Source organism: Equus asinus, chromosome 2 (assembly GCF_041296235.1).
Source record: "Equus asinus isolate D_3611 breed Donkey chromosome 2, EquAss-T2T_v2, whole genome shotgun sequence".
Taxonomy (NCBI): Eukaryota; Metazoa; Chordata; class Mammalia; order Perissodactyla; family Equidae; genus Equus; species Equus asinus.
In genome coordinates, this window is record NC_091791.1 from 43,408,736 (window position 1) to 43,436,227 (window position 27,492).

Here is a 27,492-nt window from a genome sequence, read left to right on the forward strand (position 1 = left end):
ATCTGTGCTTATATTAAAATGTTTTTTTTTTTTCTTTGCCAGTGCTAGTAGCAAAGCCCCATATCTTTCTAGTCACCCTGCCCTCCACATGTCGCCTCTTTCTAGTACTAGTTTCTAGCTCTTTAGCCACACCTGCATCAGTCTCCAAAGATAGAGCCTCTGATCCTGGCCTATACCCAGATTTCCTCCCAGCCTTCTTGCTTGTGGTGGATTGGTGCCTTCCTCCACTCCTCTTTGCTGTGGCTATTTAGGGGTTCAATTCAAGCTTGAGGAAAACAAACTAAAATACTGAATCCATGCTCTCAGCCAGATAGGTCAAACCGTGGACCAGCCAGGCAGGAGGCTGAGGAGCCATCTATATCAGGACTCAGAATGTCAGAGGAGAGGAAAATATATGGAGAAAATACTATTTATCCAACTTCTCTTGGAGAGGTTTCTGGTAAGCAACTTGGTGGGGGGTTGAGGCTCACCAAGGCTCATGTTCCAGGAAGAGTAGATGATGACTAAACCCAACCAAAATGGTGGGTTGTGTTAAGAGCAGGAGTTTTATATTCTGAGTGGGGTATGCAAGTGTGAAGCCAGAGCTGCCTGACTGAAACCAGAGGTCAGGAAACTTTTCCTGTGAAGGGTCAGGTAATAAATATTTTATGCTTGTGGGCCAAATCATCTTTGTTGCATCTACTCACCTCTGCGGTTGTCATGCAGAAGCAACCAAAGACATAAATGAATGAGCAGGGCTGTGCTCCAATAGCACGTTTTTTTACGGATGCTAAACTTTGAATTTCAGATTATTTTCATATGTCAAGAAGTATTATTGGTCTTTTAAGACTTTTTTATTCCCACTCTTTAAAATCATTCTTAGCTAACAGCCATACAAAAAAACAGACAATGGGCTGAATTTGGCCTGGGAGCCACAGTTTGCTGACCCCTGACTTAAGCAATATTTGAGAGTTGAGCTCTGTCCCACTGGTCCTATTCTGATCTTCTTCCATGCTGTGCTCAGCATGTCTTTTAAACAAAGCAAATACGTAAAGAATACTGATTTGAAGTGCCCTCCAGAGTTGGTCCTCCAGATGCCATCTATCCACCAGCCTTCTCCTCTCAACACCCTTTCCCTCCACGTCCCTTATCCTCTTTACTCTTCTGTAGGCACTACCGTTTCCCATTACATTCCCCCTACACACACGTATTCATATACACACACACGAGCACACACACACAGTGTGTATTTGATCCCCACACTTCTTTTTTTTTATAATTTAAAAAAAATTTATTTTATTTTATTGCAGTAACATTGGATTATAACATTATATAGCTTTCAGATGTACATCATAATAAATTTTGAATTCTGTGTAGATTACATCATGTTCACCACCCAAAAACTAATTATAGTCCATCCCCTCACATGTGGACCTAACCACCCCTTTTGCCCTCCCCTTACCCCCTTCCCCCATGGTAACCACCAATCCAATCTCTGTTTCTATGTGTTTGTTTGTAGTTGTTTTCCTCTTCTAGTTGTGAGTGAGATCATACGGTGTTTGACTTTCTCCCTCTGACTTATTTCACTTCGCGTAATAGCCCCGAGGTCCATCCAAGTTGTCACAAATGGCCGGATTTCATCATTTCTTATGGCTGAGTAGTATTCCATTGTGTAAAAATACCACATCTTCTTCATCCATTCGTCACTTGATGGGCACCTAGGTTGCTTCCAAGTCTTGGCTATTGTGAATAATGCTGCAAGGAACATAGGGGTGCAGGTATCTTTATGCGTTTGTGTTTTCAAGTTCTTTGGATAAATACCCAGCAGTGGGATAGCTGGAGCATATGGTAGATCTATTCTTAATTTTCTGAGGATACTCCATACTGCTTTCCATAGTACCTGCACCAGTTTGCACTCCCACCAGCAGTGTACGAGGGTTCCCTTCTCTCCACATCCACTCCAACACTTGTTCCCTGTCTTGTTAATTATAGCCATTCTGACCAGAGTGAGGTGGTACCTCATTGTAGTTTAGATTTGCATTTCCCTAATAATTAGTGAGGTTGAACATCTTTTCATCTGCCTGTTGGCCATCCACATGTCTTCTTTGGAGAAATCTCTGTTCAGATCTTTTGCCCATTTTTGAATTGGGCTGTTAGTTTTTTTGTTGTTGAGCTGTATGAGTTCTTTGTATATTTTGGATATTAACCCCTTATCTGATATATGGTTTGCAAATATCTTCTCCCAATTGTGAGGTTGTCTTTTCGTTTTTTTGATGGTTTCCTTTGCTGTGCAGAAGCTTTTTAGTTTGATGTAGTCCCATTTGTTCATTTTTTCTTTTGTTTCCCGTGCCTGGTCAGACATGATACTTGAAAATATGCTGCTCAGACCGATGTCAAAGAGCATACTGGCTATATTTTCTTCTAGAAGTTTCATGGTTTGAGGTCTTACATTCAAGTCTAATCCATTTGTAGTTGATTTTTGTGCATGGTGTATGGTAATGGTCTACTTTCATTCTTTTGCATGTAGCTGTCCAGTTTTCCCAACACCATTTATTGAAGAGACTCTCCTTTCTCCATTGTATGCTCTTGGCTCCCTTGTCGAATATTAGCTGTCCATAAATCTGATCCCCACGCTTCTTAGTTCCACTCTTGCATTCTCTAGAACTTCGCTTTAGGCTTTGCATTCATTTGTGTAACAGCTAATTAAAGCTTAAAAAGATTCTCTGCAAGAGTTATTTGCATTTTGATAATATGCCCCTGAAGACTAAAAAATTGTGACAATCCAAAAGATTTTAGAATTTCAGGTGCCATGGGTAGAGAGGGGAAAGACAATAGAGGAAGGATTTGGGGACTGGAGAACATTTCAGGCACCACTCTAACCCCACCAACCAGGTCAGTCTCAGGAAGGCCGCTGCACCAGTGGTATTTGCCCTGCCTAGGTCACCTGTGTCTGTGTCTTTATATTGCTTGCCATTCTGTGTCCACGTGATAGGACTATAGGGTCTCCACATGCCACCTTTCTTGTAGTCACACTACTTAACTGATAAGGTGATAAACTTAAAATATTTCACAGCCTCAGCCTTTCCTACAGCCTAAGTGAATTTTATTTTTCTTCATTTTCCAGAAAGAAATCTGGGGTAATGTGAGGATATTGGCAGGATGATTACAAGAAAACAAATGTGTCTTACTAGAATGGTGTCTGATGACATCATCTGGTCTTGTCTTTTTTATGGAGCTGTTGTAGATTGCTGTGCTTTACAAAAAATATTTATTAAGCAGGAGGGATAAAATCCAGAAGTTTAGAAGAAAGAGAGACATTATATTGGTTCAATTTAATGATGGGAGTTGAATTATGGCATGCCCTGAGCAAGCATAATCTAACTACAAAATAAGTGCATTTCCACTGGAAAAGGAGTGTATCCAGAGACGGTATTCGTGGTTTATGGGAAGAGGTAAGTGGGACAGCTCTTCATCTTTTGTGCCTATCCTGGTATTTTAAAAGGGTAGACTGTCCTACCACTGCAAGTCCTCATCAAAATGTTATGTGGCACCGCTGACTAGAGAACTCACTAGAGGTCTCTTGCTTCATCCACCCAACTAAAACTTACCATTTACCTGCCATATGTTAGCCACTCACACATCTTGTCTTTTGGGGATTTAAAGGCAAATATGTACATATTATATTACTAATTTCTATCCCTGTTGTATGAGTAATTTCCAGCTCTAATCTCTCAAGTCACAAACCCACAGAGGTTCTAATAGTATCCTTTGGTACTTTTTGACTCTGTTCAAACTAAATGAAGTCCAATGTCATTAATATGTCGATGAGCCATTAATCAAAACTTACTACATTTTTTGTTTAAAAAATTTTACATGGTAACTGGATTAATCAGAACGTCATAGCAAAGAGTTAAGAAGGAGAAGTAGGAAGGACCTTATAGACCAGGTCTTGACAAACTTTTTCTACAAAGGGCAAGATAGTAAATATTTTTGGTTTTGTGGGTCAGACCGTATCTGTCACAAAAGCTTAACTCTGCCATTTGGCCCAAGGGCCGTAGTTTGCTAAGCCCTATTATAGATCAGCTTTATTTTACAGATGAGGAAATTGAGGCCCAGAAGTGTCAGGTACACTTCAATCACAATGTTTAATAATAAGTGTTTGTCAAGATGGATACTGCGTTCACATTTTGATATTCTAATGCATTTGTTATATCCTAGAAATTTAGAATTTCATGAGACCTTGAAAAACCTCTCTTCCAAATCCTTTAGTTTAGAAATGAGAAAGGTGAGTCCTGGAAGGAATATGGATTGTCCAAGCTCTTTAGTGCCGAGGATGGGATGACAACACAGGTCTCATGACATCTTCTTCAGTGCTTTTACACCTGAACCACATCGTGACTTAAATTACCAAGATAGAAAACTCATAAATTTATCAATTCAATAAGCACATATTGAATATCCACTGTTTCTGAAGCTCTAGGGTCAGTGCTGTGATAAACAGAAATGCATAAAAAGAGGCAGCTGACTTCAAGAAGCTTAGAATCCTGAAAATGAACAAGAATGCAATATCATCCAAAAAATGTCCACCTGAAAAAGAAGAAATTGATAGTTTATGAATCGAGCTTAAAAATTTTCATTGAATTAAATCTGAAATGACTCCTATTACTTCTAAGAAAAAAGATTAGTGGGTAGGATCTTTCACTTCCAAATGACTCTCCAAATGGGTATCAACCTCACTGTGTCAAATTGCCACCATCCTGGTTAAATAGTTGGAATCACTGAATTAAAATGACAGTTTCATTACTTCAATTAGTTGATTTCATCAAAAATATTTGGAACCTTTACTCAGTCACTTCCATGACCTTCCATAATAAGTTGGGTTCTCCTATTGATTTTCACTGTACCATCCTCTACTTGCTGTGTCATACTTTTACAGCACTGTTTATCTGTTTTGACTTGTGAGCTGCAAGCTTGAGGAAGACAGAAACTGTGCTTACTTTGTTCACTGCTGCATCCCCAGTTCTTAGCACAATGTCAAAAAGTATAATAAGCACTCACTAGTTATCAGTTGGAATGAATGAAGGAGTAATGCTGTATTGGTCTGGATCTAATCAAGAGAAAGACAGCACACAGTAATCTGAACAGGAAATGTTTATTACAAAGAATTAGCAACTATAGCAGGGGATTGTAGTAATGAGGAATTAAAAGTGAAGAGAACTCTGAAGAACATAGAAATAGCAGATATAAGTAGTCACTAATCCAAGGCCTGAGAGAGAGTACTCAAGGGAGACCCACCCCCCTCACCCTCCTTTCTCCATCCTCTATTCGGCCCTGCTGTGACTAAGAACCACATCTTGTTATGGAGTAGGGTTCCTGAAACTCAGCACTACTGACATTTTGGGTCAATTGTGTTTTATGGGGTGCTGTTGTGTGCATTGTAAGATGTTTATCAGCATCCTGACCTCCACCTGCTATATACCAGCAACATTCTCTGTCCCTCACCTTCCTCAGTGTGAGGAACTAAAAGTGTCTCCAGACATTGGCAAATGTACTCTGCAGGACAAAAATCACCCCAGCTGGGAAGGACATAGCCGTGGCTTGCTGGATGGCAGTGAAGTGCTATGATGCCATGGCAGTAGATCTTGTGTCAGAAATCTACCCTGTAGGGTTCCAGGGAAAGCTGTTCACAGGGAAATATAAAATGACCTGGGGGGAAGTCTGCTGGGGAAACTGCTGGCCTTCATGTGCTATGTAGCTGGGCACTGGAGAAACTGCAAAAACCTACCAAGCACAATGGAACAAAGAAGCAAAACCCTTTACTCTCACAGTGTCTCCCCAGTGACCTCTACTGGCAAAGTTTCAGTACCAGTTGGCAAAGAAAACAGTTTAAATAGCTCAGATCCATTTTTACAGAGTGGTCAAAAGGGTGAATTTAGAGCTGACAGGCGATAAATCAATAACCAGTACAGATTCCAAACCAAATCTTATTTTGAAGTCTAGAGCTATAAAGATACATAGAAAAGTCTTTGCCTGCCTTGGAGTAACCCCTGGTCAAAACAGATGCATTAAAAAAAATCAACCTGAGGGCCAGCCCTGTGGCTGAGTGGTTAAATTTCCATGCACTCTGCTTCAATGGCCTGGGTTTGCAGGTTCAGATCCTGGGCAAAGACTTACTCCACTCATCAGCCATGCTGTGGAGGCCTCCCACATACAAAATAGAGGAAGACTGGCATGGATGTTAGCTCAGGGTGAATCTTCCTCATCAAAAAAAAAAGGTCAACCTGAGAAACTGCTATTCCAATATGAACAAAATATTTGGGGAGAACGGAGGTTGGAGGAATGTGTTCTGCCTGTAGCATCCCAGAGGACATGCTGGACAAAGTGATATGAATTGAGTTTTTAAGTTTGAGGAGGGATTTTACAAGTGAAGAAGGGAACGTGAAGATGGCTCCTGCTGAGGGAAGGACATACATAAAAACAAGGAATTTGGAAAGGCCATTGTATAGCAATAAGTGGGATATGGCAAGAACAGGATTTCTGAGTCACAGAACTGGAGTCAGTTAGACAGGTGGTGTACTGTGAAATAAGATTTGAAAGAAGAGATGGAGGCAGATTATGAATAAATCTTCTACAAACTAAAAGAATACGGATTTTATCCTCTGGGCAATGAGGAACCAACAGAGGGCTGCTGCTACTGCAGTTTGTATTTGTTTTTGAAGGAAGGGCGTGGAAGATTGATTCCACTGAGGAGGAACTCAAGCAGGGAGGCTGTTAGGAGATTTACAACAGCCCTCGGGATTGTTCACTGGAGTTTGAGTCAAAACTTGACCCTGAAGTGGATTTGGGGGAATAATTAAATGTAGGATGTAAGAGAGAGGTGCTTTTATCTTGGGAGACTTCGTGGATGTCTGTAACAGACCAAAAGTATGGGAGATAAAGCAGGTTGATGTGGAAGTCCTCAGTTGATTCAGTTATGGATATTTCAGGTTCAAACCACCTGAGTGATATGGAGATACTCAGATGGAGAAGTCCATTGGCAGTTAAAAATGAGAGTTTTTTTCTTCCTGACTATTAGATGATGAATGGAAATTGATGTTGAATTCACAGTTAATCAATTTAAAAATATTATGATCACAGCTTTGGTTTGGTTAATTAGAAGATTGTTTTGTTTTATGCTAATGGATAAATTATTCATTTTTTCCCATAAATGCTTAAAATCTTTCTCTATTTCCAAGCCTTGCAATTTTTCTTTCCATCAGATGTTTTAAAAACTGTTATTCAGAGATTCAGCAGTGTCTTTGGAACTCATAAACAAGTTGTGTGGCTGACTAAGAAAATCTGTGAAAACTTTCGTTTCCAAATCTGAAAAATCAAACTTATTTTCTTCAATTAAAAAGGTAGTATTTAAAATTTCATATTTGAAATTCTCTTTAGAAGTTTTCTGTATGGTGTTTTTGGCTGTTTCTTTGGAGAGGGGATTACAATGTCCCTTGTGTTCTAGAGATAAAGCAAGGAGGGGGAAATACCAGGATCCATTTCTGACAGAAACTTGACAATCAGTTTAAAAATCAACAGCATAGGGCCTGGCCCCATGGCCTAGTGGTTAAGGTTTCATGCACTCTGCTTTGGCAGTCCAGGTTCACAGGTTTGGACCCCTGATGTGGACCTACTCCACTAACCAGTCATGCTGTGGCAGTGTTCTACATATAGAAAGCAAAGAAAGATTGGCACAGATGTTAGCTCAGAGCTAATTTTCCTTAAGAAAAAAAAAAGAGGAAGATTGGCAGCGGACATCACCTCTGGGTGAATCTTCCTTAGCAAAAAACATAAAATCAGCAGTGTAATTGTTAAGTTCAAAAGTTGAATTCTGCTTTAGATGTTGACATTGCTTTTTGGTAGAGTTAAGTGGTTTTGCTTACTTTAGTAGGCACACTTCCCCAGTGAGACAGTTATTATTGGCCCAGCTGGGTCATAAAGATCTAAGACTTTCCTTTTCTTTTCAATATGTCTAGCAGTTGGTGCTCATTTTGAAACTTATAGCATAGTCCATGTATTGGATTAGCGTCCTCTACAATAACAGTGAAATCTTATTCCCAGACTAAGCTTTACTCACAAAAGAGGACCTTACAGAATTTACTAGCATGAGTGAAGTGTAAAGGTCATATTATGCACCGCCCTGATGCAATCATGCAGTTGAACTAATATTAAAACAGAAGCCAGACTAGCAGAGTCAAATCTTGAGGACGATGCTGTCCTCCCAGATAAGCTGGAGATATTATATTTTCATCTAGATGAGAAATCCATTTGGGCTGATTGAGGACTTTTATTTATTTATGTTGCATTATTCACACAGGGTTGACTTTTTCTCTCTTCTTTGTTTTGTTTTTACATTTTTATATAGTCAATGTCAGGTGATTATAAGAATAATAACTGTTCATTGAGAAAAATTTGAAAGCATAGAAAAATTTAAATATAATTCTGCCATTCAAAGGTAACTACTGTTAATATTTTAGTATATGTCCTTAAATAGTGAGCTCATGCTCCCTAAATTATTTTTCTACTTTGTCCACATACAGGGAGAGCATTAATAAGTAAATAAATACTTACATATACACATACACATATAGAGATAGATAGGCATAAATAGATAAATATACAGATAGAAAAATTTACACTGTCATTTATTCAGCATAGGCCAATCACAAAGCTAGTTGAGCTTGATAGATTGCTTATACATACATATATATATATATATATATAGATATATACACACATACTTACATACATAATTTCCCTCACAGCAAACAAGCAAAGAATACTTTTTCTCCTCTATTTTAAGGGTAAACTTGGCTCCAGAGAGCCAAAAGTGTAAATTTGCAAAAATATGGCTTGTAAGTAGAGAAAGAGTGTTCGAATCTAATTCTCTCTGTTTTCAAGGCCCATTCCATTACATTACCGTATCATATTGCATTAGTAATTTACTATGTTAATAAAAAATCACATTAGCATAATTTGAGTATCTTTTTTCTCCTTATTTTCTTAAATGTTCTTGGACATGTAAGCTCATTTTAATTTTTGATTTTATAAAGAATTCTTTGCATATACCTTTGTCTCTCTTTAGAAGTATTTCCTTGAAGAGCTACTCAGTAGTGGAATTATTGAGTCAAAGGATATACGTATTTTTAAATTGTTTTCTAGAACCATCACACACTTCCCTCCCCAGTGGCAATGTATGAGAACATCTGTGGCCCTGCACCCTGACCAGCTTGACTTTTTGGTTGAAACAATCTTAAAGACATGACAGGGCAAATCAGCCCAGGGCGCGAAATATGTCAGCATCCTAAAAGAGTTAGTTTGACATTTATTCTTCTCTTGTAATTGACACATGGAGCTTAGTTATTGACAATCAAAACTTGGAAGATTCTTCATTCTTCAGTTATTTCTTCTTTGTCCTAGAGAAGAATAAACAATTTAAAAGGATTCAGAAAACTGTGAGAATGGAAAAGAGCTCAAATAAACCTTTCTCTGAAATGTCAGAAGTAAATAATAAAAGCCAGCAATGTATGTGGCAAGGAAGGGTAGACAAAGGAAAAAAATGTAAACTATCCGAGTGACTAATTAAAATACAGATGTAAAAATTATGACTTGAGAAAGCCCCAATTTATGGATGATACAGATTGTGGTCAGTGGTGGAGAAAAAGGGAAGAGTTCAGAGACGTTAATATATGAATTTTCTGAGCATCCAGATGTGTTTTTGATTTAATACTCTCTCATTTCATTAATCCTGACAATAGTCCTGTGGGAAAAGATGACATAAAAAAAATCCAGAAAAGGAAACTGAGGATCATAGAGGCTAAATGACTTTTTCAGAGCCACATAGCAGGATTAGACTTCCCGGGATGTCTGTCTCTAAGACCACAATCTGTCTATTATACCCTCTTTAAGCTGTTGCATTTATGCCAACGAATTAAGTGTTAACTGGCAAGCTAGAGTCTGTTGGGGGAATCTTTTTAAAAGAAGAGAGTGGGAGAGTTTGAGGCAGAGAAACCAACTATGATGCTTCTGAGGTAAGGAAGAGTGTCAATAGCCTAAATAAGGGAGTAGGAGTAGAAATGAAAAGGAGGAACAAATTCAGGAGAGATTACAAAGAAAGACTTGAGGAACTTGGGTAAAAGTGAAGAGCTCTGTGAGCTCAGACAAGTTACATAACCTCTTGAAGCCTTACCTCTTGTTTCTTTTCTCAACTGGGAGCCATTGTCAATGTCTGGAGACATTTTTTTTTATTGTCATAAGTTGGTTGTCTAAGGGCATCTAGTGGGTAGATATCCTAAAATGCTAAATATCCTCTGATGCACAGGACAGGCCCTACAAGCAAGAATTATCTGACCCATAATGTCTGTAGTGCTGAGTTTGAGAAAACTCCTGTAAACTTTCTATAAAGTAGAGATAATTGTCCTTACCTCATAGAGTTGTTGTGAGGTTTCAATGAGATAACACAGGTAAAAAACAAGACTGAACATGTTGTAAACAATAAATATTTAAGAAAAATAAGGTGATCAATTGAGTGGAGAAAGAGAGCAAAGGACACAATTTGAGTAACTCCTTGACAATAAGGAAAAGCAGAGAAGAAGTGTGTGTCACACAAGCTGAGAAGCAGCATAGAGGAAGAGGATCAAGAAAGTGAAACCTTAGGGAAATAATAAAGTAGTTCAGTGCATCACCATAAGTTTCTCCTTCATGGCTACAACTGGAGAAGATGGCCTGCAGGGCTGTGGATCTCAGATAGGTCACTGAGGATGGGTCCTGGGAAGAGACCACTGGGATTAACAGCTAATGGATTAGTGATAACTCTGAAGGAAACGTTGTAATAAGAGTGAAAGAAAAATGAGAATAGAATGCCAGGTGGCAATAGTTGAAAATTAAATGAAAAATGAAGATGAGAGATAGGAAATGCAGTTTATTCAAACTGACTATTTAGTCACAAAGGAGAGTTTTGTATTTTAGGATTGGAAAGACTATCTTGTTTACAGAGTGAAAGAAAGGAAAGGTCTAAAGGGAGATGATGAAACAGTAAGTGTTGTAATTTATGGAGCGAGAGTCTAGAGGAGAGAGATGACTGAGTTTGTGATCAGGAGTAATGAAGAGGGGATTTGCTTTAGAAAAAAGTTGGGTACTTCCTCTAGGAGAGAAATTCAATGATAATATCACTATACTTTAGGTCCAGAGAAAGATGTGGAAACCAAGGATTTAACTTTTTATGAACCTCTCAAAAATTACAAATTAAAATGTTCTTAAATAGCCAAGATACACAGGAAGATGTATCTTCTAAATTGTCATTAATATTTCTTCATGAAACTTCCTGTTATAAACTGAATTCTATCCCCTAAATCCTTATGTCGATGCCCTAATCCCCAGTGTGAGTGTATTTGGAGATAGGGCCTTTACAAGGTAATCAAGGTTAAATGAGGTCATAAAGGTGGGCCCTCATCCAAAAGGATTCGTGTCCTTATAATAAGAGGAAGAGACCTCAGGAGAATGCGCACACAGAGGAAAGACCATGTGAGGACACAGTGAGAAGGGGCATCTGTAAGTCAAGAAGAAAAGCTTCACTAGAAACCAACCGTGCTGGCACCTTCATCTGGGACTCCCAGCTTCCAGAATGGAGAGAAAATAAATTTCTGTTGTTTAAGCCACCCAGTCTGTAATATTTTGTTATGGCAGCCCCAGCACACTAATACACTTCCTATTGGAACTTCTATAGATAGACTGCAATAGAAAAAGTAAGGTGATCTGTTAAAACAAAAAGTGTTTTTCTTAAAGAATTGGATTGACCATGAAGGCAGGAGTTGGGAAAGAGCAGATATTTGATACCAAGTCCTAGCTCCAGCTATTAACCAGCTGGCTTCAGCTTTCCACACTGGCAGATAAAAATGGTGTGAGTAATGTTTGGGATTATGAGTGTTAGAGTCGGGTTGCTTCCATTCAGATCCCAATGTTGACATTTACTAGCCATGTGACCTTGGGTAAATTACTTAATTGTCTCAGCTTCAGTTGCTCTATTGGTAAAACAGGGAAAAGTCATGAAAAATAGTTTGCACAATCCCTAGCATGTGCTAGTTATTATTTTCATGTTTTGCTTGATATTTTTGTTATTATTAGAGTCTATAAGCATTAACCTGTGACATTAAAGGATACATTTATCTCTTAGCTTCTAATGATTTTTTCTTGTTACATCTTTATTTTCCTTTCCAGTCATGTAATGAAAGCAGAAATAAAAAGTCCAGTGACATTGATTTTTGTAAAAACCTTAAGCTAGGGACTAAACTTGTCTTTGTTTCAAAGAGTTTCAAGGCATAAATAACATAAATATACTAAAAAGATATTTTGAGATAGATTTATTGTGCCATCTTAGCATTTCATTTTCAATTTACTTTAAAAAAAATCATGGACTTTCATAGTATTTTACGTTTCCATGCCATTTTTCATAGTCAAAGTCCTCTAAAGGCAAGTTTTAAATAGCTACAAAACAGTATTGTTTTAACTGATATCTGATATAATCGATACTTCTACATAAACTGAAATATATCAGCTATGGATTTTTAGTGTTTTTAATAAATGTGGCTTATTTATTTTTAGACAATTTTGATAAGAATTTTTGTCAGTTGTATGAATTTATAAATTGAGTAACCAAGTAGATAAGCTCGAAAAATATTTAATAGATTAAATATCCACTGTTGCCATAGACTCTGCTTTGAAAAGAGAAAAATCTGGAAAAACAATTGAACATTAATTTGTGTATTCTTATTAAGAAAATGGATATCAAAATGGCCTTAGAATTGAGAATCTACTGCATTATAAGAAAAGTTAAATAATTTAGTATTGATATTTTATTTCCATTAGGGGAAATAGATTCTTTTAATAAAATTAACTGGCGATATATATATATACATGTATATATATATATATATATATATATATGAAGCATCATCATCGGCTTTTATGTCAAAACAGTGGTATTTTGGCCCATAAAATGAATGACGAAAAGAATAATGCATAATGTCTACTTTTGTTAATATGTATTTGATATAGTCAGGTAAAGAGAGTTTCTCAGAATAATTGGTCAGCCACAGAAATCTGTTCACTACATGAACTGTCTGATTTAAGTATAGTTGGGGGTTTTTTCTTAAGGAAAAGGAAACTTACAAATTTGGCGTAGTGTTAGGGCAATTTATACTTAGAAGCATATTTTCCTCTATAACCTAAAAGGCTAAGCTATCACATGAGATTTGATTCTAATTTTTCCCGCTTTTAATTGGAAATTAAAGTTGTGCTACATTTTCGAATCTTTTCTTTCACTTTAATTGCAATTGGGATTCATGGATATAAATGTCATGATAGTCTAAAATAATTACCCTCATTTAATGTCCTATATATAATTCAGTGATAAATTGTTAAGTGTTTTAAACCACATCATCCATACTTATATTAGTGTATGTCTTCATTAGGACCCAAAACTTAGATAAGGAGTTCATTTTAACTAAACTCTTGTCCTAGAAGTTCATCCTTCATATAGATGGATGCTCAAAGAGGCACACAGGACTTTCAACTCACTTACCTTGAACATTAAATAAAACTTTGTTTCAAAAAACTTAAAGGTTTGCCTGTCTTCTGCTGGTCACACACATGAATGAATGAATGAGTGAGCAAATAGACGAGTCCATCCATATAGTCATGAATTTCATTTCAAATTTCTATTATACACCAAGCAATATGCTATTTCCTATAATTATTGATGAATAAGATAGATTAGGCCCCTGATCTCATGAGACTTAATTCTAGTGTGGGAAAGATACAGATATGTAAACAAAGTGGTTTTTAGCAATTGATAAGTGCTGGGATGAAAATAAAATCAGAGTGAAAACAGTAGAGTTTGGGCTACTTTGCATTGGTTAGTCAGAGACTTATCTGAAGAGAACACACTTGAGCTGAGACCTGAATGGCATGAAGAAAAAGCCATGCAAAGATCTAGAAAAAAAATGTTCTAGGCAGAGGACAGAGACCCTGAGGTAGATGCAAGCTTTAGGTATTCTAAGTTCAGAGGGAACATAGTAGGATAAGTCAGTCACAGGGGTCAGAGAGGAGTGACGTGATCTGATTTAGATTTTTAAAAGATTACCCTGCCTACTGTGTAAGGACAAGAGGGGAAGTATGGGAAAAGACAATTATAGTAATTCCTGAGAGACAATGGTGGCTGTAAGCAAAGGGGACTAGAAAAAACAGAATTCATTTCAGATTATCCAAGGTAGAATTACAGGATTTAGTGTTGGTTTATATATGGGTGTGGCAGGATGAGCGGAAGAGAATGATCTAGAACAGGGATCTGCAAACTTTTTCTGTAAAGGATGTGATAGTAAATATTTTCAGCTTTACAGACCATACTGTCTCTGTTACAGCTAGTCAAGTTTGCTGTTTCATGTAAAAGCAGCCATAGACAATATATAAAACAATGAGTGTGGCTGTGTTGCAAGAAAACTTTATTTATGAAAGCAAGTAATGGGCCAAATTTGGCCTATCGGCAGAAGTTTGCTGACCCCTGACCTAGAATAACTCCTTGAACAAATACGAAAGGTTTTCTCTTCTGGAAATCCTTATCATGCAGCTGCTAACAGATCTGTGAGACCCCAGCTCTCCCACATTAGTGCCACCATTCAAGATCTGATGGATAAAGTAGAGACCCTGGGCCTGTTGAAGAGATTTCATTATCCAGGGAAGCCCTTCCCCTACTCCCATTTCCCAGGCCTCTTCCCACATTGGCTGGAGTAAACCAGCAGATGCCCAGATTGTGTGCTTGTTTTGATGTTCTTTACTACCCATGTATAGTAGAGTTCTTAGCCAAATACAGGGTGATGGATTTGGCATATTTAGAGATTTTTGTGTTATGCTGCCACGTATTCTGTTATTTATGTAACTGTGCTTTTTAGAAATATTTTATATTACATTACCACTGTATTAGTATATTAATATTTATTATTTGTAGCTATAAATTCTTTAATATGGTATTTATTCTTTTAACTTCCCTTTGAAAATATATACAGAATTTAATGTATTTCTCTACTTCAAAAATACATTAAATGTGAGGTGATTAAATTCCAGGACTAGGGATACTTTTAGGTGTTATAGATATTGACGAAATAACTACTTCATTAATTTCTTCAGCAAGCATTTGTTGAGTGTATTCTGCACACATGTCAAAAAAGCTGGACATCAAAGAGCTCACTGTCTGGTGAAGGTGACTGACCGAAAACCACCAATTCTAGAACTGTGTGAAAGTGCTTTGAAAAGGCAACCACAAAGCATCAGCGGGACTCAGAAAGGGGCATGTAAGTGAGGGTGGGACAGAAGTGAGTGGCCTAGGACAGCACTTCTCCAAGGATCTGTGCTCAGGGGCAGTTTTGTTTCATCTTAATTTCTAATCTATCGTAAACAGATGCTTTTATAAAGTACAATACAAATGGATTACTAGAAAAATAAAACAAAAAAGCCATAAAAATAAATACCCACTTTTAAAAAATATTAGATTGAGCAGACATAAAATTGTATTTCAATAAAAATGTCAGAACAAACATAACACTGGATAAAAGGAAAAGAATTACAGAAATTGATCATGGTGTCCTTGAAAGTGTGTATAAGCAGTAAGAAAGAGAATGGCTATGATACTTATTTTGCAGTCATAGGGAAACCAAAATTTGTGAGTGAAATAGCAATTCTCTGTCCTAAATGCAATAGGTACACTTTCAAAGAACAGTGTGTATGTCAAATATTTATTCTTAATGTGCCTGTTTCTTGCTTTGTTAACTCTTCGATCTAGGTTGGATTGATGGAAACACCACTTGTAGGGAATAATGTGTATCTAAACTGTTTTACTTTTTGTTTAATACACTGAGTAGAGACACTAGTCTCAAAGAAGTTTCTTGTTGGAAATGGAAGAAATGATTTTTAAAAGAATTTCAACACAGTCAGGATATTCATTTTTATTTTTTACCCGAAATGGAACAAGCAATGGCCCATTTACATTAATCCTTAATTAATAGCCAGTTCTATCAATTGATCCTGTAAAGCTACGGTTAAATTTAAATTATCTTTCAATAGAACAAATGGATTCTGGATTTTGTACACTTTGGGTTACGATTAGCAAACTAATCTTAAAATTTCACACAATTAACATTATCCTCCTGTGTATGATTTGTATGCAGTTTGTACCAAATGTTTCTCACCTTATGAGTTTGACAATAACTAAACAAGTCTATACTCTGTTCAAAAATACAAGACCTCTGATCCTGCCCTTGGATGTCTCATCAACGTCAAATTGCTATAATAGCTTCTAAATTTCTCTACATATTTCTTCACAAACCAGTAACAGTCTAACAATCATACTTTGAGTAGCACTAGTCTACCAAAGACTTCAGAATTCAATCATGCTTAAGTAAGGGTGAAGTATATATAAGAATCTTTTCTTTATTCAATTGAGGTAACTTTGGTTTATAATGTTATATAAATTTCAGGTGTGCATCATTATATGTTGACTTCTGTATAGACTACATCATGTTCACCACCAGAAGTCTAATTGCCATCTGTCACTGTACACGTGTGCCCCTTGACCCCTTTGCCCTCCCCTACCCCTTATATATGAATCTTGTATATAACTACTTAAGATAGAATATTTACAAATTCAAAGTGGTTTAGGGGAAATTCTCAAAACACTTTTTTAAAACACAGTTTTCTCTTATTACATTCTTTATTAAGAATAAACGTTATATTAAGATATAACATATTCTTAACAGTTAAAGATTAAAAGTCAAAAAGAATGAAAAATAAAACTTTCGGCCAGAAACTATTGCCAATGCTTCAACATAAAACTATTAGATAAACAAATATACAAATAAGATTGAGAAATTTAGTCAGTCTATACGGGATATTTCTACATAATCAAGCATGTCCTACATTGTATTTTTTTTCCCTTCATTTAACCACTAAGTTGGTTGTTGTATAAGCACAAACATAGCCTAAAGGAAAATAAGAACTACAACAATACAATTCCAACTTTGAAATAACATTGAAAAATGTTTAGAAGAATATGTGCCAAAATATTAATGTTTGGCTCTGGGCTGTGGAATTATAAGTAATCTTTTATTCCTTAGAGTTTTTTATTGCCTTCCAGAATTTCAACATATTACCATTGGGATCAGAGAAAAACTGTCTTAAAATTCAAAACCAGGCCATATCATTTGACTAATATAATAAGCCTAGTCAACTCGATAAGGCTCTGCCCTGGAGAAGACTAATTATGTAGACACATTAGACATGACAACTTGGTTAATAATATGTGAATTTTTGTTCCTCAAAAATTAGAGTAAGTGAAATGGGAGGGTTCCTGAAATCAATTCTTAACTTTTGATTTCTTTGGTCATTAGGCCAATTTGGATCATTATGTTCAAAGTTTGATTCTTTTAAGGCATATAATTAGAATCAGGAAATGATTTAAATTAAATGTGTGTTATTTGTAATCAATTTTCCCTAATGAATAATCCCCATGATAGGTATGGGATTATTCTTACAAAGGAAAGACAGAGACAAACAAACGTCTAACAGTCTGGTGTGTGTAATTTCTCTTGCAAATATAAACATATGTGCAGAATAAAAAAATACAGATAAGAAAACCATTTGCTCATAAAAGTGTCACTGCTTTCTCTGAAATTATTATCATATATAGTTTTGAGTAGATGACATTCTTTTTATAGACACTAGAGCCTTTCTGCTGATAAGCATTCAATCACTGCTCACCTCCTACCTTGTATTATAATTGTTTGTTTCTTATCTCTGATATAAAGCTGTTAATTCCTTAAGGGTGTATCTTAGTCTGTTTGCATAATCCACAGTAGATTGTGTCATTCCTTATATATAGTAGGCATTGCATAAATGCATATACATGTCTGAATAGATGGATGGATGGATGGATGGATAAATGGATGGAGGGATAATTGGAAGGATATGGACGTTGGTTGTTTTTATTGTCTTTGGGTCTCATTTTCCCTCTAAAGAAACATACTTGATAAAATAAACCACTAATAATAATGACTGTGCTAGTTATAAATGAAACAATCAAAAAATAAGAAAGAAGAGCCTTTACCTGAAGCCACAAAGTGAATTAACAGATTTTCTCGATAAAAGTACCAAAATAATGAAGTCTAAAATCTTAGATAAGTAACGTGTCCTAACTAATTTGAGAAACTAACTTTCTACTTTCTTTTAACAAATATATTTTTAAAGGATTTAGCCAAGAATCAGGTTCAGAAAGTCTAATGGGCTATAATCATATACACCTGTCAAATTAAGAGAGCTTTGTCAAGAGTTCAGATAATGCTTGAGAAACATTTTGCTTAGCACTATTGGAGTATTTGCAATACTTTCTGGTTTAAGATTATTACTTTTGACTCATTTTGACTTATAATCTTTAACTGTTAAGAATAGATTACCATCTTATTTAAGGATGTAATCAAGAAAAGAAACCATAAATCAGTTTTTAGATTTTCGCCCACTCTATTATTTTAAATTTTTTTTCTTCCTTTTCTCTGCAAAGCCCCAGTACATAGTTGTGTATCATAGTTGCAGGTCATCTCTCATTCTATTTTGAGTTTGAAAAGATTCTGTTTTAAACATTTTTACACAAGATTCCTAAACAACATAATGGAATAGAGAATAGGAGATCACAAAGACTAAATTGACTAATATATATTATTGAATATATACATGATTTATGAATATAAAAAGTGTTTTGTAAGCTGTAAAGTGAAATACAAATGCTGTTATTTTTTGGCAGCATGATAATGCTGATCTCTGATATTTGGACTGGCTTTCTAATAATATAATAGCCCTTTTCTCTCTGGATGAAATCTCATCATATCACAACCAAAGAACGAAATTATACACTTTTTAGGCATACCACTGAGTAATCAGCTCCCTTCAGAAGGATGTTTTGGCTTAATAATGAAAACATCTTAATAACTGAAATTATTACCCACTGAGTTACTGTCACTATAATGTTCTAAACAGACAAATTTCCTAGAATGAGAAACACAGCCTTTTAACTGATATTTCTTAAGGAAAATAAACATCATTCTTGATATAAAAGGGTCATCAGTTCCCCTCTCTCCCTCTTTCCTGTTTTCCTTCCTCCCTTCCTCCCTTCTTCCATCCATCCTTCTCTCCTTTCTTCATCACTTCTTCCTCCCTCTTTCTTTTCCACCCCTCCCTTGCAAGTATGTTTAAACTACCAGCATTAAACATAAAAGGAATTTTCCATTTGTTCTCTTTCTACCTCTGTGTACTCAAAAAATAACATTTTAACCACCTCCTTAAAAAAGGCTGTCAAAACTTGTTAAAATTGCATTTCACATCCCAAGAAAAGTAACAGGAAAGTGCCTCATACTTAGTGTGTGTGCAATAAATTTCGCTGTTAAAATGCCCTAAAGTACAGTCTTCTTTCTTTTTTTTTTTTTCCGAGGAAGATTCACCCTGAGCTAACATCTGTGCCAATCTTCCTCTATTTTGTATGTGGGTTACCACCACCACATGGTCCCTGGTGAGTGGTGTTGGTCCATACCCGGGAATAGAACTTGGGCCGCTAAAGCAAAGCATGCTGAACTTAACGACTAGGCCATGGGGCTGGCCCCAAATTCTTTTGCTCATTAAAGTTTCCTTCACTTATTCTTAAATTATGTCTAAAGTGTGTGAAATTGGCTATTTTATTTTACAGTGCTAAGATGTAACTCACACATGAATTGTGAGTTTGTTTTAAAAGGACATTTAATGAATTTCCTCTAGTCTCCTATATTTGTTATAACTGCCAAATAATATTTTATGACTTCTACTCATTCAGTTGTTAAAGTTTTCAAAACATTTCATTATAATTCCTTTCTGAATAGAACAACAAAAACAATCTTCTCCTTTGGTAGTCAAGAAATATCATAGAACCTGAGTAAATACTTAAAAAGACACCTGATGCCTATAGTAATACTTTGTGAAATGTCTGTTTGATGAGGGTCCACACAGAGGGCAGGTGTTCCTACGGAGGATCTGTGAGTGGGAAAAATGGAACACTAATTAGTTCGTACTTTCTCCAGGAGTGATAAATTCTGTAATGCCATAAATTATGCTTATCAGGATGTCTTAAATTATTGATTGATCAGTGCAGAGATACACAGACAGAGACAGTCATTTGGAACTTGTTAATAATGCTTGAGAAGCTGACACTTTCTTAACTTCTAGTTAAATATAATGGTTGACTTTTTGTTTGAGGAGACTTAGAATATTAGCAGGATGCATTTGCTTCATGTTTTGAAAAATGTTATTTGGCCAGGATTGCTTTCCAAATAAAGATTATTTACAAAGGACATATGGTTCCAATTCCAAAGCCAAGATTATAGTTCTGGATATTTTTATTTTGAAAAGAAATTCCATATGTTTAATCTATAATCAAGAGTATGAGTATAAATGTTTTTATACATAGTTGCCCCCTCTTTCATCTGTGTATGTATGTTTGTGAGTGTGTTGGTGTCTGTGTGTGTCAAGATGAGTACATAGATATTCTATGATGTGTGTTCATGTAAAGACCTATTATTTGCCTGAGAAGATATTGCTTATGGAGTTTTTAGAGATAAAAGTGTACATTTATGCTCTAATATTAAGTTAAAAATTGTAGCTTCTTTGCAATTACAACTCTATAAACAACAACAATAAAGCTATGCAGGGGCCGGCCCTGTGGCTGAGTGGTTAAGTTCTCACACTCAGCTTCCTGGCGGCCCAGGGTTTCTCTGGTTTGGATCCTGGGCGCGGACATGGCACCGCTTGTTGGGCTACGTTGAGGCGGCATTCCCACATGCCACAACTAGAAGGACCCACAACTGAAATATACAACTATGTACTGGGGGGATTTGGGGAGATAAAGCAGAAAAAAAAGAAGATTGGCAACAGTTGTCAGCTCAGGTGCCAATCTTCAAAAAAAGAAAAAAGAAAAAAAGCTAACGCAGAAAAAAATAAAAAGAAATACATAAAAATGTTCCCATTAATTATTTGCAGTTAGAGAAGTATGAGTGATTTCTTAATTTCTTCTCTCAGTTTTTAAAATATTTTCCATAATAAAAATTGACTGAATTTTAAATGAAAAGGGTTTTCCTCAATTAGAAGGAATTTCTTTCAAAAATAATTTGTTAGCATAGCAAGATAGGGGCTTTTTATAAGCCCATATCATTTCCTTTATTTTCTCATCTAGTAGTAAACAAAATGAATAACTGTTGGATCATTAGCACCACATAGAAAAATTCATACTTTAAATCAAAGACACTTAAGAAAACTTATATGGAAAAGTCATATTTCAAATACTTCTTTTGTTCATTCTTTCTAAATGTGATACTTGTCATTGAGTATGACTAATATTTAACAAAAATGGATATAATGTGTTTTATTCAAATCAGGCTCAACTTACTTTTAAACTCATTGCTGTGATTGAATGGCATGTACTTTTAAAACTCTGTATAACTTCACCAGATGTAGGCTTTTTCAATTGTATACTTTGCTAATAGAAATTTCAAACTATATTTTCAAAAAGTGATCTGCCTAGTTTTAACCAAACCTAGTGGGATGAACAGATTTTCTTAAATTAAAAAGTCATCGTCATTATCAAATTTGTCATCAGTGCACTCTCTAATTCTTTAATAATATACTATCCCGCCTAAGACATCTTTAGCTCAAATAGATACTAGGAGGAAGACAGGATTTTTTTTTAATAAGTTGAGTTCTGAAAATTACTGTGAGTTTTAAATGTGTAAGAACACAATCTCAATATATCCAAATGCATTTGGAAAGCCAAATTGTATTGGTTGTTGCTCTCTGGTTTTACCACATAATAGTCTTTGGTTCCTATCTGTCAATGCCTTTTCACAATGTTTTGGATTTGGTTGTATTAAAAATGTCTAAGTATTGTAACGTACAGGAGGGGGTGTTAGTAGAATATATATGATAATCCTGTACGTGCTGCAAAATTGCAGTCATCTTGGACGAGTAACTTAAAATCCCTGTACTTAAATTTCATATTATCTATAAAAACAGAAAATCAACCAGATAGTGTCAATTTTTTCATAATGAAAGAAAGTATTTTACTTTACAATGTAAACACATCTACCCTGAGGATGTTTTTCTAAAAGTAGACTTTCTCTAAGCAATGACCAAGATACTCCATGGAAAGGTGGAAAAGTTACCATATAAAGAACAATGGCAAAAATCATATCTGAACATTATTCTCAACCATGGGAATTATATTTATCATTTATTTTATCATTAATTATATACTGATGAAAATTTTATAAGGACTGCTGCCTATTGCTCATTCATTCAGCCTACATTCATTTGATGTTCGTTAATATAACTCATTACGGAAAACTTTCCACTAGATTGTGATTCTTGATTCCTTGGCCTTCTGTCTAGTCATTTTCTTTTGGTCTCTTTTTGTATTAGAAATAGTGTATTTAGCCCAGCATTCTGGTTACCCTGTCCCCCGATGAGATCTTTACTGAAGGGCTTGGGATAATAGTTGCTCCGTTCCCCTTCAACCAGCCCAGAAGCAGAGCATCAAGTTCTTCTGTATAGGTTTAGGGGAAAAAAAAGCGTATGTTAAAGTGATTAAGCAACCTTTAAATTTAAATTAGCAAACATCCTGTATGTTTCAGGACCTGACCATGCATATTTTGTTGTTTAATATTCACAACACACAAAGCCATTCACATGTGTTCAGATTCAAGACGTTTAAAATTAAAATGTAATTTCTTACAGCATTTTAAAATTCTCCATCCACATATAGGATATTGCTAGAGATTCATTACTTATCTTCAAGGCATAGTGTTTGGATAGGAGCCTCAGTGTATTTTAAGAGTATGAAGAAGGATGATCGCCTCCTTTCTTGTCAGTCTTCACACTTACTGGCTTTATGACTTTAGGTCAGTTTCTTAACTCATGCCTTAGTACCCTCATCTATAAAATGGAGATAATACTAACTCATAGGATCACTGTAAGAGTATTTGTCATTACATGCACAGTATTTGTTACTACATGTAAAGCACATAGAACAATGCCTGGCATATAAGCGCTATGTAGGTGAGGGCTCTGATTATTATGTGTGCACTCAGACTTCTGAAAGCAGACTTTCCTTTTGTTCCTTCATTCAGTCTAGTTCAGCGGTTGCCAAAAGTGTAGTGCACAAAAGAGTTACTGTATCTGATTGCATTCAGTAATTTTCAAGTATGATTCTCTTCTTTTTAATATTTTTTTTTAAAGATTGGCACCTGAGCTAACAACTGTTGCCAATCTTCTTTTTTTTTCCTGCTTTTTTCTCCCCCAATCCCCCCAGTACATACTTGTATGTTTTAGTTGTGGGTCCTGCTAGTTGTGGCATGTGGAACACCACCTCAATATGGCCTAATGAGTGGTGCCATGTCAACGCCCAGGATCCGAACCCTGGGCTGCCAAAGTGGAGCACACAGACTTAACCACTTGGCCATGGGGCTGGCCCCCTCAAGTATGATTCTTATGTGTGTTTGTGTGTGTATTCATTTTGTCCTGATTCTATAACATCTTATATTATAGATATATAATAGATCAGACTTCACTGTATAAAGTAAATCTGAACACAGTTCTAGGTACATAATAAAATATTGAGGATATTGGGTTTAAACAGTTACATTATTCTTCTTTGTTCACGCTAAAGTCAATGTCTTCATTACCCCAAAATAAGTTGAATTTTCTATAATTTTCTCCTTTCATTTTTCTATCTTTGGAGTATTTATTTTGCCTTTGAAGATTAGTTTATTATTTTGTTAAGTGGAGACAATGGTGCCTGTCTTTTACAGTTTGTTTGAGCATTGGAATTAATATATGTTCATGATAATTAAAAGAACAGTGCAGGGGCCAGCTGGTGTCATAGTGGTTGGTTTCTTGCTCTTTGCTTTGGCAACCCAGGGTTTGTGAGTTCCAATCCTGGGTGTGGACCCACACACTGCTCATCAAGCCGTGCTTTGGGGGTGTCCCACATACAAAATGGAGGAGGATTGGCACAGACGTTAGCTTAGGGCTACTCTTCCTCAAGCAAAAAGAGGAAGATGGCAACAGGTGTTAGCTCAGGGCCAATCTTCCTCACCAAAAAAAAAAAAAAAAAAAAAGACCAGTGCATACAGTAGGCATTCCATAATTAGTAGATCTTGTTGTTATTTCACCATTATAACTGACTCATTAACTTTGTGATATATGTCATTTTGTGTGTCACAGACTTTATTCCACCCAATTCTTTTGCCAGATATGGTTCTAGGTGTTGGGAACTATAGAGGTGAACAAGATTGAAGAGATCCCTCCTCTGAGAGTTTATATCATTGTCTGAAATATTTCTTAATGATGTAACTAGATTAAGTATCGAATTCATTTACATTTAGATTCTTTTAGATTGTTTCAATATATCATTGACTGGGTTGTCATTGTTACAACTTTGTAGAAGATTTATCCTAATCACCATGTTTTCCTCTGGCAGCTCTTTTAAGCATTTGATCGGAGGACTGGATGATGTTTCTAATAAGGCGTATGAGGATGCAGAAGCTAAAGCAAAGTAAGTGACATTTTTTCCTTTGGCCTTAATCTTGATTTTTAAAAAGTTGATTTTGAATAGAAATAAGATCAAATGTTTTGTTGGACTTAAAGTCGAACACTCTGACAGGAAGAAACTAATTAAGAGGAAAAAGAAACAAATTATTCAAGGTAATTACTACATAGTATGCTTACTTAGTAAGTACGTATCTTAAACATGAAATCTTAATTTTGTGAAGAAGATCATCTCAACAAGGGAAAATGGTTAGTTTAAAATCCAATATACACAATTGAATGTAATACGTTATTTCTCTCACTAAAAATATTTTCTCAATGAATGGTAGTTGTGTTCAATAGTGTTTGTGAAATTGTACGAAAAATAATAAGGCTAGAAATATTTCCTGTGTGAATACATTGTTGCCTTACACTGAACTTCGTTGACACTAAATTGTCAGAATGATATGAGACAGTGCATATCCCATTAATCATCAGTTTTGTACAGCAAAATACAATTTTATCTACAAGAATAATTTACTTCAAAACAAAGGTTTAATTTTTTTGAAAAAGATTCGAAGTAATCTGAGATTGGCTTTTTCTGCAAACATTTTAGATTACTTTATGAAAACCTAATCTCTATAATCCTCCTTTCTTCTCCCTAAGGCAGTAACTTAAGTAAATGGATATCAAATCTAGTATTTGATATCATAGAGGATACCAAAAGGATTAAATTGACAAAATTTATTGGTAAATAGATAATTCAGGGCCAGAATTTGATTGGTTGGTTTTGTAGTAACCTAAAAGTTAAAAGAAAGAAATCATTTATTTTGCCTTGAGAATCTATAAAGATTAAAAATTTGGCCTAGAACTGAAGAACTAAGGGCTACAATTTACGTTGACCTAATAACATCCCATTATTCTCCAAGCTGAGTAAATATATTCACAACGTCTTCTTTACACAGTATGCTTTTGTTCACTCTGCTCTTTGGAGGGACAGACTTACATCCTGAGGTCAGATGCCAGCAGTGCCTCGCCAAGATTTGCTCAGGAAATTACACTGGCCTGTTTTAACCCCAAATTCCACATCATCATCAATATTGCCTGTACTGTGGGTGATATTAATTTTTCTGATTTTCTCCAATAGGTTGAAATATGCATTAGTGCTAAATTAGACTTTAGTTTCTGGTATTAGCACTAATCCAACTGAGATGATAGAGGGCGGCATTTAAGGTACTTTATTAGTTTTAAAGTTATAAAACTCCATTTGTTATTATTGGACTTTATTCCTAGAAGAGCATTTAGTTGCTATGTAAAAACTAGTATTTATACTTTATGTTAGCATATTCTTCTTAAATATATATATTAAATTAAAATTACCATGGGTCATTTTATACATGTGTATCATATTATACACATTTATATGTGTATATATATATATATATATATATATATATATATATATATAACTGGTGGTAATCTTAAAAATTCATCTAAAATCTACTTGAGCAACTATCCAAATATTCTTAGAGTTGCTAGAAAAAGTAAAAGGTCTTTTAAACTAATGTATTCTATGATCTATTTCTGTTACCCTGTTAATCTTTAGACCGGTTCTCTAATGAAAGTTTTGCATAACTCTTATTTACGCTACCCAAAGTCAATGCCTGTCACAGGCTTAAAATTGATCAGTGATGGGAAAGTGACTGTGAATTAATCATCTCCTTCTCAGTGTACTATTGGCTTTATAATGATAACTGTGTGTGTCTTGTGAGTTCGTGCCATTCATGGGTTCACTTTCATGTGCTTCAACTAAAGGTAGAAAGGAAAACAAATACACTGAAGGTCAGATTCAGACAGTTAGGAGATTGATGTGGCAACATTTCTTCCTATTAGAAAATAATTGGTCAATATGAAAACTATGACCCTGAATGAGGGCCAGAAACCTCGTGTACTGCTCCTGGCTTTGTTATTCCCAGCCAAGTGATCTTGGTCACGACTCAACACCTGTTTCTCAATCTCATTATCTTACTTTTAAAATGGTATTTTTGAGACTTAATTGTTGGCAGTATATAAAAAGACTTTGAAAATTATAAAGGGCTGTACAAGTGGATGATATTGTTTGTAGAAGTAATCATTGGAAATGTACCCCAATGCATTTGATGTATGGTAGGATTTACAGATGATTATTGTGTATCTATTGTGTAAAACTAATCTTACCTGGGCAAAAAGTCTCTAATTTTATGTATGCAAAATACTCCTATTTTAGTACTATATCATGAAATTAAACCTAGCCTGGAAAAAGTCCATGAATATCATTTTTATAAAAATGGTAACATTTTGTTAAAAGAAAGTTCAATTATGATTAAAGAATGAAGACAGGCGATGAAATGACTGCCTACTTCTAAGCAATTCAAATTATTTCAACCATAAATTTGATAGATTGTAAATTTGCCATTATATTTATACTTGAATATAAGTCAATTGGGACAGGTTAGTTTGAATTTTTCTGTTCAATTAATACTGAATCCAAATGAATGCATAGCCCACATTCCTTAACATTGATTATTATTTAGAAAATGAAAATGGCTTGAGGAAAAAATGTCCAAAACCATTGATCCAAATTTTAGAGAGATTGATAAAATAACCTTTATTCCTCAAAATATCCAACTAAATAAATAGATAAATGGTGGTGGAGGTGTTCTGCCTTTTACAGGGTTAGCATTTTTAAGGTTTCTAGTAAATAATTAATATCCGAAGACTTCTGAAGTTGAAAGCATCTTTTTAATTAGATGTCTTATCACTCAGAGATGGCAAACTGTGAATTATTCCCCAGGGAGA

At 35.4% G+C, this 27,492-nt stretch overlaps 1 protein-coding gene and 1 long non-coding RNA gene across 10 annotated transcripts in view; one reads left to right on the top strand and one right to left on the bottom strand.

Annotated features, from left to right (window-relative positions):
• PRKG1 (protein kinase cGMP-dependent 1) overlaps positions 1-27,492 on the top strand; it is a 1,184,543-nt gene that overhangs the window by 1,050,765 nt on the left and 106,286 nt on the right. For all 4 annotated transcript variants that reach the window (XM_014866734.3, XM_014866733.3, XM_070487907.1 and 1 more), the window contains one exon: positions 24,608-24,682. In XM_014866734.3, the coding sequence (XP_014722220.1) occupies positions 24,608-24,682 (75 nt within the window). The remainder of the gene's footprint in view (positions 1-24,607; positions 24,683-27,492) is intronic.
• The window catches only part of LOC139040791 (uncharacterized), a 52,578-nt gene continuing 27,235 nt past the window's right edge, over positions 2,150-27,492 (bottom strand). For 2 of the 6 annotated variants that reach the window (XR_011495103.1, XR_011495106.1), the window contains exon 4: positions 9,322-9,431. This is a non-coding gene — a long non-coding RNA (uncharacterized lncRNA). Of the gene's footprint in view, positions 4,567-9,030; positions 9,432-27,492 lie in introns of those variants that run through there. The other 4 variants (XR_011495111.1, XR_011495112.1, XR_011495108.1 and 1 more) reach the window with 4 other exon arrangements.